This window comes from Arachis ipaensis, chromosome B7 (genome assembly GCF_059453495.1).
Source record: "Arachis ipaensis isolate K30076 ecotype BB chromosome B7, ASM5945349v1, whole genome shotgun sequence".
NCBI lineage: Eukaryota > Viridiplantae > Streptophyta > Magnoliopsida > Fabales > Fabaceae > Arachis > Arachis ipaensis.
This window is the reverse complement of record NC_142442.1, coordinates 60,202,519-60,212,735: the sequence shown is the minus strand read 5'-3', so window position 1 is coordinate 60,212,735 and position 10,217 is coordinate 60,202,519. Positions and strand designations below refer to the sequence as shown.

Genomic DNA, 10,217 nt, shown 5'->3' with positions numbered 1-10,217 from the left:
ACGTGAGTAAGGGTCGATCCCACGAAGATTGCTGGTATGAAGCAAGCTATGGTCACCTTGTAAATCTCAGTCAGGCGGATATCAAATAGTGATGGAGTTTTTGAATAATAATAATAATAATAAATAAACAGAAAATAAAGATAGAGATACTTATGTAAATCATTGGTGAGAATTTCAGATAAGCGTATAGAGATGGTTTCGTTCCTCTGAACCTCTGCTTTCCTGCTGTCTTCATCCAATCCTTCCTACTCCTTTCCATGGCAAGCTTTCTGTAAGGGCATCACCGTTGTCAATGGCTACATCCCATCCTCTTGTGAAAAAGGTCCAAATGCTCTGTCACGGCACGGCTAATCATCTGAGGTTCTCGATCATACTAGAATAGGATTCACCCTCCTTTTGCGTCTGTCACTACGCCCAACACTCGCGAGTTTGAAGTTCATCACATCCATCCCTTCCCAGATCCTACTCGGAATACCACAGACAAGGTTTAGACTTTCCGGATCTCAGGAATGGCCATCCATGGGTTCTAACTTATACCACGAAGACACTAATAACTCGGACTCGGTCCTCTGTATTAGATATCCAAGAGATACCCATTCAATCTAAGGTAGAACGGAAGTGGTTGTCAGGCACGCGTTCATGGGGGAATGATGATGACTGTCACGATCATCACATTCATAGTGAAGTGCGAATGAATATCTTAGAAGTGGAATAAGTTGAATTGAATAGAAAAATAGTAGTACTTTGCATTAATCCTTGAGGAACAGCAGAGCTCCACACCTTAATCTATGGAGTGCAGAAACTCTACCATTGAAAAATACATAAGTGAAAGGTTCAGGCATGGTCGAATGGCCAGCCCCCATGATCTAAGAACTAAACGTCCCAAGATGTCTAATACAATAGTAAAAAGTCCTATTTATACTAAACTAGTTACTAGGGTTTACAGAAGTAAGTAATTGATGCATAAATCTACTTCCGGGGCCCACTTGGTGTGTGCGTGGGCTGATCTTGAAGTTTACACGTGGAGAGGTCATTCTTGGAGTTGAACGCCAGTTTGTAACGTGTTTCTGGCGTTCAACTCTGGTTCGTGACGTATTTCTGGCGTTTAACTCCAGACTTTAGCGTAGAACTGGCGTTCAACGCCCTTTTGTGTCATCTAAACTCGGCCAAAGTATGGACTATTATATATTGCTGGAAAGCCCTGGATGTCTGCTTTCCAAAGTAATTGGAAGCGTACCATTTTGAGTTCTGTAGCTCCAGAAAATCCACTTTGAATGCAGGGAGGTCAGAATCCAACAGCATCAGCAGTCCTTCTTCAACCTCTGAATCTGATTTTTGCTCAAGTCCCTCAATTTCAGCCAGAAAATACCTGAAATCACAGAAAAACACACAAACTCATAGTAAAGTCCAGAAATGTGAATTTAACATAAAAACTAATAAAAACATCCCTAAAAATAACTAGATCCTACTAAAAATATACTAAAAATAATGCCAAAAAGCGTATAAATTATCCACTCATCACATATCAAAACCATAATATCACTTCGCCAATAAAAGTATCTTCTAATAAAAATTATTAGTCAACCATACATGTAAAGATTCTAAATAGCATTCTATCTTAGCCAATAAACCACAATAATAGTCAGCTTAATCTTCATTGCTTAATCTTCATTGTTACCCTGCATAATTATATAGAAAAGTAGTTAAAAAAATATTCATAATGACATTCGTAATTATAAAAATTAAATGGAACACGTAGTCATAGTAAACCAAGAAAGCATATACTAAAAAAAATAACATGGCTATACAACTTCAGAATACAACTTTCAGCCATAGCAATACAACTTCAGTGTTAATAAAGCCAACAAACATTTTCAGCCATAGCAATTAATGTAAATGCAAGTAAAAAACTATGGAACAAGGAATAGATAAGGACATACCACATCTAAGTTCGGAAAATGTGTTGATCCATGGCCGCTATTTGCATCAATAGGAGACTGTTGGGCGTCTTGTAATAAAGCTTCTAGTTCTTCTGGCCTCATTCCAGGTTCCGATCACTGCAGTAATAACTTGATCATATTTCGCAACCCATGAATCTCTTCGTCTTGTTTTTGTTGTTTGGCCTCTTGTTTTTGCTGTTGGGCCTCCATGTGTCCAAGTTTATCCTTCAGACTGGACACTTCCTCTTTGTGCTGATTCTTGATTTCATTAATTCTAGCATGTTTTTTTAAATCAGTCTTTGTCACAGATCTTCCATACAACCTTACCCGACCTGGTTGTTCTTTCCTGAATATGGCCTCAAATGCTTCCTCTTCTATTTCACCAACAGCTTGGCGGTGTTGGAAGTCTTCCTGTATAGAAGAAACATTTAAAATTGAGTTAGTTATCGTATCCTAAATTTAAAATGTAATTATGAATGATTCAATGAACTCTTACAACAGCAGTTTGTGTTTCCTCATCCACTTCTTTCCTCTTCCGACTTGTTCGGGTAGCAATGAACATCTCAAACCTTTTTGGTTCCTCCTTTGTTTCCATTGTTGCTCGCTGCAAAACAAGATCATACTTCGATCTCTTCCTTCAATTTATGCAAATATAAATTCTAATAAATATAAATCTACTATTTACCATAGCCACTCGCACTCTTCCGAAATTAATTGGCCCCATGCGATGTGGAAACTTCACATTTTCCTTGTGTTGCTTGTTTCTTTGACTTATTGACTGGAAGTGAATAAAAAGTTAGCATACAGTTACTAAAACGTGCAGCATAATGAGTTAAGAAAATCTACTAGCAAGGATGCATTATTAAGCTAAAGCACAGAACAATACCCAAAAGCAAGCATAAAAGATCTATTTATAATACATTGGAGCACCTGTTCAGTTTTTTCACAACTGTAAAAATTCACACTTCACATGATCAAGTAAATTCCAGGGACAACTCATCTCGTGTAAAATATGCTTACCCAAAGCCCTCATCATTCAATCAATTAATTCCAGTGACCTATGTCGAGTTCAATTTCCTACATAGTAGCATTCTCATTGAACAAGTAAGTATTACCCGGGTATCCCCTAAACCCTGTGAAATTAAAAAAAATGAGTGGAGAACTTATAACATATGAATGGAAAAAAACTATATAGCTATGAGATCTACAAAGAATAATTATACACATAACACAAGAAACAAAGTATACATGCATATAAGTCAATCCACTAAAAGCAAAATTTAGATGTGGTTTTCATGAGAAAATCTATTACTAAAATTAAATGAAAAAAGTAATTTGGCAGAAAGTGTTATATCACATTGAAAAATAGAACTTGATAGATGACTATACAAAGGTTTTCAACCACAACTATTTACAGAAGCAATCAAAACCTATGGATAATTCAATTTTTTCAAGTAGTCCACACCACAATTAGTGTTATATCAGTTGCATCCTATGCAGAACTGTATCAAATTTATAACTGTTTTCAGATTGAAGGCTTAAAGAATCAGGTCCCCAACTCAAGAAATAGAACAGAACCCCACTTCCAAATCAGAAGCATCAGATGCAGAAAAATTACAAAAGTAAATTCAAGGGAAAAAAAGTAAAAAAAGGAGCCATTCACCTTCTCCTCTTCTAAACCATAGATTTAGTATGGTCTAAAAAGCTATTCTGCCATTCACCAGAAGCTATGCATATAACTTTTAGATAAAAAATAATACCTTTGCAATGAGATAAAAAAGTAGCTACCCAAGTAAAAAGGCATATAGACATCACATAATGCTGAAACACTTAATAAATTTTCTTTTAATAACAATAATTCAGATCCAATCAGTAGAGCTGCTTCACATTAATAGCTAAATACCATATTGCTCTTTCAATAGTCAAATAGTTTCACATGAAAATTCGACATATATAGTCTTTTACCTGGATTAGAGGATGACTCCAATAATAGATAAATTTTATGAAACCACTTTCAGGTACTTGTGGGGGTCGATTCTTCACCATATCTTCAATAGTATCATAGGGAACGAAGTGCTTTTGCTTAATCTTTCCTTTGAACATCTTCCAAGCATCTCGAATCGCTTGTATTACCCACTTTTCTCCACTGTCTAGGAGGAGAAACTTGGTCTGCATGATTATAGGTAATTGTTATATGCTCTTGTGCTGAATAAAAAAACTGAAATCAATAATTATCAAGTATCTTACATTAACATAGTCCCACATGAACTTCTTAGCTTTAGGAGGAACAGCATGCCAACTAGTGTACAAAAGACTAACGAATCTTTTATTTCTACCAATAGTGCCAACAAAACTAGTTAAATTAGAAACACTTTGGTTGGTTGGTCCTACGGGCTGTCCAAGATCAAAAGTGACTTCTTCCCGCTGTTCCATAGTCCTTGCATAAATCTCCTTGCAAGTTATTTTTCCACAGGTTTTCTTCTTCTTTGGCTCTCCTAGTTTCATTAATTGGTCAACATCAGATTATGCTTAATTAACTCGAGCTCAACAAGCATATAAAGCAAACAAGTACACAAATATAAAAATTATAAAAATTATAAATCTGACCTATGTAGTTGATACCATGAAGTGGACAAGTTTTAGCTATTCTAGAAATCGATCAAAGCACACAACTTTTAAGTTCATTCCACATCATGGACTTCACTGAACAAAACTACATCAATTGCATCCATCAAGGCACACAAAACTTCAGTTGACTTAACCACTTCAACAAATTCACTAAACTACCATAGCAAAACCACAACAATTGGATCAATCAAATAACAGAGCATCTTCTATTCAAAAAATGCTAACTCCACCAGCCCTCAATACTTGGACCAACTAATGCACCCAAACTCATTGACAACACTGAACTATCCTCCACGCTCATCAAGCTAACCGATATTCTTAAACAAAGTTCCAAATCGAAAGAAATCTTAATTTCACAACCACAACAATTAGATCAATCATAGCACACAATCTTTGAATCAACTAACACTATATTTACCAGCTTCAAACAACTAGATCTACCAGTCCAATTTTTCTATAACAATTTTTAAAAAAATAAATATTTATCATTAATAGAAACAGAGCAAAACAGTACCTTCTTCATCATCAATGTCCTCCATCATATGTTGATAATAGTCTTTATCAAGTGCCATGCTTTCTTCCCCGTCCTCACTTAGTTCAGTGCTTGGTCCTTCAATTTCCACATCTATCCCATTTTCCTTTAAGAATTCGTCAATTGTTGTAGCCTTTACTCCTGGCATCCTCTTACCCTTTGTTGATATTCCTTGCTCCAACATTGCACTTTTATTTTGTGGGGTAGTTTCAGGAGAAGGCAAAGTTGTGTCATCTTGCCCTGTTTGAGTCTCTTCATCTGTGAGTTGAATATTTTGCTACTGCCCTATGTTGATTGTGAGTTGAGTAGAACTTGGATAACTCCGCTCTTGGCTTAGACTTGTTGACACGTCCTTGTTCACTTTACGAATTGCTTCGAGCTTCTTTGTAAGTTCATCTGCCTCCATGTTTGTAGGCTTAGACTTCTTCAAGCCTTGTGTTGATTTTCCACCCTGCACTCCATTCTTGACTTTCTCAGCAGTAGGCATAGTCAATAGCTCTTTTCTCTTTTTATTTTCTAGCTGTTGCGATGGAATGTTTGGCTGCACTTCCAAGGTGGTAGGCGTGGAGTTAGTCCTTTTGCTAATAGAGTCGAATGTGCTTTGCAGATGACTAAAATCCAACTTCTTTGACGTGGATTTCTTCTGTCCTTTGGTTGCACGCATCTCCAATTGACTTTCTGGTTTATCCACCCTTCGCTCTGATTTCTCCTTGTCATTAGCAGCTGCAGCTTCCATTTCATATTTCTTGCGTTCAGTTACAATCCTTTGTCTCTTAGCCTCGAATTGTCTAAGCAAATTCTTACTTGATATAACTTTAAGATCAATAAATTCCTTATTCCTACACAAATAAATTAGTTAAGTAGAGTCAATATACCCATCAAAATCAATATAAGAAAAATGTAAGAGACTGACAAATTAACAAAAAAAATAAGTATTACTTACAAATAAAATCGTGAAGAAGAAAACTTAAGTATACATATGTACATATTAAGCAATAAATTGCTTAGGATGACCAATCAGAATCAGAATCTCCAATGAAGTCTGCCTTATATTCTTGGGCAGAAGTCACTTGGGGAACCGTTTCAATAACCGTGGGTCGTAAATCAGTCCTCTCCAGAATAAGTTCACCATCATCAGCTGGTATGGCAGGGCTCGTTATACGCTCGTGTTGTTCACTATAGTGTGTTTGACGGGCCTCAGACTCAGATTCGCCGCTTGTTTTAAATAAGTCTCTTGGGACAGTTTCCATAACATAATGTTTGTTATGTTCATATGGATCTTGCACATAAAAACACTGATGTGCTTGAGATGCTAGTATAAAAGGTTCATCCTGGAAGCATTTCTTATGGAAGTGAACAAATGTAAGACCATACTTATCTCTCCCAGCATCGTACCACTCACACCGAAATAAGACAACCTTAAAACACCCAAAATAGTCTAACTCTACTATCTCAAACAACCTGCCATAATAAGCTACATTGTCTTGGATTGGACTTTGATCTTTAGCACTTGCAAAGCTTGAAGTTAAAGCAGTTAATGTAACACCACTGTTTTGTGTTTTTCTCCTTGCCTCACATTCCACCGTGTGAAACCTGTATCTATTAATTACATATCCAGAAAATCTTCTTGCAACAGAGCTTGGACCTCGAGATAATTCTTTTAGCCTGAAAGGCACATTTGGATCCCTCGCACGAGTTTCAAACCACTGCGCAAACGTTTTGTTGTGAACTTTTGCTTTTCTCCATTTCATTCCTCGCTGATTGTTAACCTCTTCCTCATGCTCTCTATAATTAATAATAGTTAGGTTTGATCTAAAAGATATGGGTGAACTTGATCGGAATAAAAAAAAAGTTTAATTAAGTTACCTAACATAATCTGCCACTTCTTCACAATTGTGTAATACATACACATGGGCTTGAGCAATTGATCTGTCATCTAGATTAATTGGTTATCCATTTCCCACGCCTAACGAATGACCTTTGTTAGAAAACAACTTTGATGGCACAACTTCGTCTTTGTTAGGATCATCATCATTCCGAGGCCGCTTATTAAGTCTTGTTTGCACACCTCCATGCAAGTATCTTGAGCAGAAAGTTAAGCACTCCTCAGCCAAATATGCCTCTGCAATAGAACCTTCGGGCCGACTTCTGTTGCGAACATATGACTTTAATGTACACATGTACCTTTCCGGAGGATACATCCAACGAAACTGCACCGGACCTCCCAATCTCACCTCATTTGCTAAATGAATGGGAAGATGAACCATTATGTCAAAAAAACTAGGGGGAAAGATCCTCTCAAGCTGGCATAATGTTTCCACAATCTCTAACTCCTGTAAATCTATCTCTTCCAGTGTGATGCACTTTTTGCACAAGCGACGAAAAAAGGAACTTAGTTGAATCAACGGAATGGCCACATGATCAGGAAGGATGCTTTTAATCGGTATTGGTAGTAAATAGTGAAGCATAAAGTGAGCATCGTGGGTCTTATACCCAGAAACTTTTCTTTCTCCTAGATGTACACAGCGTGATATATTCGAAGCACTGCCATCAGGTAGCTTTGTTGTCTTCAAAACACCACAAAAAACTGACTTCTCTGCAGCAGTCATAGAAAAGCATGCCTTTGCCAACTTTGTTCTCTTGCCATTATTCACCTCCTTTGGTTGAAGATTTTTCCAGATACCCAAATCTTTCAAGTCATATCGAGCATTCAAATGGTCCTTTGTCTTGCCTGGGATATCCAAGAGAGTTCCAATTACACTGTCAAGTATATTCTTCTCTATGTGTATGACATCTAAGTTGTGACACAGTGGGTTCTTGTGCCAGTAAGGCAATTCAAAAAAAATTAATCTTTTTTTCCAATTCCATGGGAAACTATTTAATGTACTTTGCTTCTTTCCGAAGACATTCTCAGCATTTTGTAGCATCTCAAAAATTTTGGGTCCTTCTATAACAAGTGGAGGGGGTCTTAATTCCTGCTTCCCATTAAAAGACCTTGTATTGGTTCTCCATGGATGATCCATGGGTAAAAAGACACGATGGTCCATATAAATTGTCTTTCGACTGTGTTTTAGTTGTAAGCTACTGGTATTTTTGTTGCAACAAGGGCAAGCCAACTTTCCCTTTGTACTCCACCCAGACAACATAGCATAAGCAGGAAAATCGTTGATTGTCCACAAAAGAGCTGCCCGCATTTGAAAGGTCTCATTCTTTGACGCATCATAGGTTTTGACTCTATTTTTCCACAACAACTTCAAGTCTTCTATCAATGGTTGTAGATACACATCAATGTCTTTACCAGGTGATTGTGGCCCAGGAATAAGCAAAGAAAGCATACAATATTCGGGTTTCATGCACATCCACGGAGGCAAGTTGTATACCATCAGCATCACGGGCCACGTGCTCCATGAAATGTTCATGCTACGAAATGAGTTGAACCCATCACTTGACAAGCCTAGTCTAATATTGCGAGATTCTTTTACAAATTCTTCATCGATTTCATCAAGATTCTTCCAGGCCAAGCCATCAGCAGGATGCTTTAACGTCCCATCTTTTACGCGCTCCTCATCATGCCACCTCAGACTAGCTGCCGTCTTTGAGCACATAAATAATCTCTGAAGTCTTGGAATTATAGGAAAGTATCTCAGAGTCTTTGCAGGAATAGGACGACCTTTCTTGTCAGGTTGGTTCTCGCTATTATCACTGGAATTTTCAGTATATCGAGAAGTTCCACACATACGACATTGTTTTTTATCCTTTAGTTCTTTTCTATACAGGAGGCAATCATTAGGACAAGCATCAATTTTTTTATAATCCAGACCTAAATCTCTTATCATAGACTTTGTCTTATGGAAAGATGAAGGTATGTTAATGTCAGGCATTGCCTCTTTCAATAGCTCAAGAAGTGAAGTGAAGGAGGCATTGCTCCAACCGTCCAAACACTTTAACAAGTACAGACGGATGGTAAAAGATAATGTAGAAAATTTCTTGCAACCCGGGTATAACTCTTGACTTGCCCCATCTATTAAATTGTAAAACTTTTTAGTCTCTTCATTTTGACCTACAGTAACACCCTCAGCATGAGATACATCTCCAAATGCATCATTAAGCAGTCCTTCGATGTCATCACGTGCACCTTCTTCATCATCCGTGTCATCATCAACTGCCATCGGGATTGCCCATTCGCCATGATTAATCTATGTTCTATATCCCTTAACAAATCCGTCGTCTACTAAATGGTCGAATACCACATCTCTTCTATACCAATTAATGTTACAACACCTCTTACAAGGACATTGAATTTGTCATCCGTCCGGTTCTCCCTCAGAGTATGCAAAGTCTAAAAAACTAATAATACCATTGATATACTCTTCGCTATACCTCGGTAGATCCATCCAATCCTTTGGCATATCACAAAACCTAATCAATAATTATTAAATTTTTTAGGCGGAAAATTTATAAGGGGTCGCAAAGTGAAGATTAAAAGAATAGAGGAGGCAGGGTGTTATTCGCTACAAAGGGAATGGGCAATGAAAAGGACATTCAAAGACTTGTAACTAGGTTGGGAAATAGTTCCTTGTCTTAGAAGTAATTCTCTAGAAACCCATTGAGGTAAAACAAATAAAGAGAAACATAGAATTTATAGTACAAATATAATAAGTTAAATTGCAACTTCAAAACTAACAAATCAAAAAAATTAAAGTATGCATTGTACCTTGCCATGACACGATCAACGTTTTGACAAAATCTTCTTGGAAGAACTTAACCAAAAACTTTTGCCTTCAACCTTAACCACGAATAACTGTAAAAATATTTAATTAAAATATATAATATAAAAACAACTGCACATAAATGAGAGAGTATGGGGCAGCTAAGGGTTGCAATCATAGGTGTGGGGATTCGATCCAAAAAGGAACATTCGAATCACGTGGGGGTTTAACGTTGCTTTCACGAAAGATGCCAACGTACGTATTCGTAGTTAGAGGATCACTGGCTTCCATGTCTCTACTCCTTATTATGCATTATTTCCAATAATAATTAATATATGAAATTGCTTGCATGTATGTCATAATTTGTAGTAATTAAAAAATAGCATTTTAATAAATTGTGAAAGTACA

At 37.0% G+C, this 10,217-nt stretch overlaps 2 protein-coding genes across 2 annotated transcripts; both read right to left on the bottom strand.

Moving 5' to 3' along the window:
- Positions 1-2,054: 2,054 nt before the first annotated feature.
- On the bottom strand, positions 2,055-5,140 carry LOC148552758 (uncharacterized). The gene is made up of 7 exons (XM_088494716.1): positions 5,083-5,140; positions 4,188-4,435; positions 3,906-4,109; positions 3,056-3,073; positions 2,626-2,718; positions 2,437-2,544; positions 2,055-2,351 (listed from the first exon to the last, which is right to left on the bottom strand). Exons 1-7 carry the CDS (start codon positions 5,138-5,140, stop codon positions 2,055-2,057), a joined length of 1,026 nt encoding a protein of 341 aa, XP_088350842.1.
- Positions 5,141-7,049: 1,909 nt separating this feature from the next.
- Positions 7,050-9,269, bottom strand: LOC107607244 (uncharacterized). The gene has a single exon (XM_016309217.2). It carries the CDS (start codon positions 9,267-9,269, stop codon positions 7,050-7,052), a length of 2,220 nt encoding a protein of 739 aa, XP_016164703.2.
- Between the last annotated feature and the right edge of the window lie 948 nt (positions 9,270-10,217).

Bases quoted from the DNA above. Each gene is read 5' to 3' on its own strand.
- LOC148552758 (XM_088494716.1), bottom strand. From the start codon at position 5,140: ATGGCACTTGATAAAGACTATTATCAACATATGATGGAGGACATTGAT. The intron at 4,436-5,082 runs GTACTGTTTTGC...TAATGAAACTAG, and splicing joins GGACATTGATGATGAAGAAG to GAGAGCCAAAGAAGAAGAAA. The intron at 2,545-2,625 runs GTAAATAGTAGA...CTTGTTTTGCAG, and splicing joins GAAGAGTGCGAGTGGCTATG to CGAGCAACAATGGAAACAAA.
- LOC107607244 (XM_016309217.2), bottom strand. From the start codon at position 9,269: ATGGCAGTTGATGATGACACGGATGATGAAGAAGGTGCACGTGATGAC.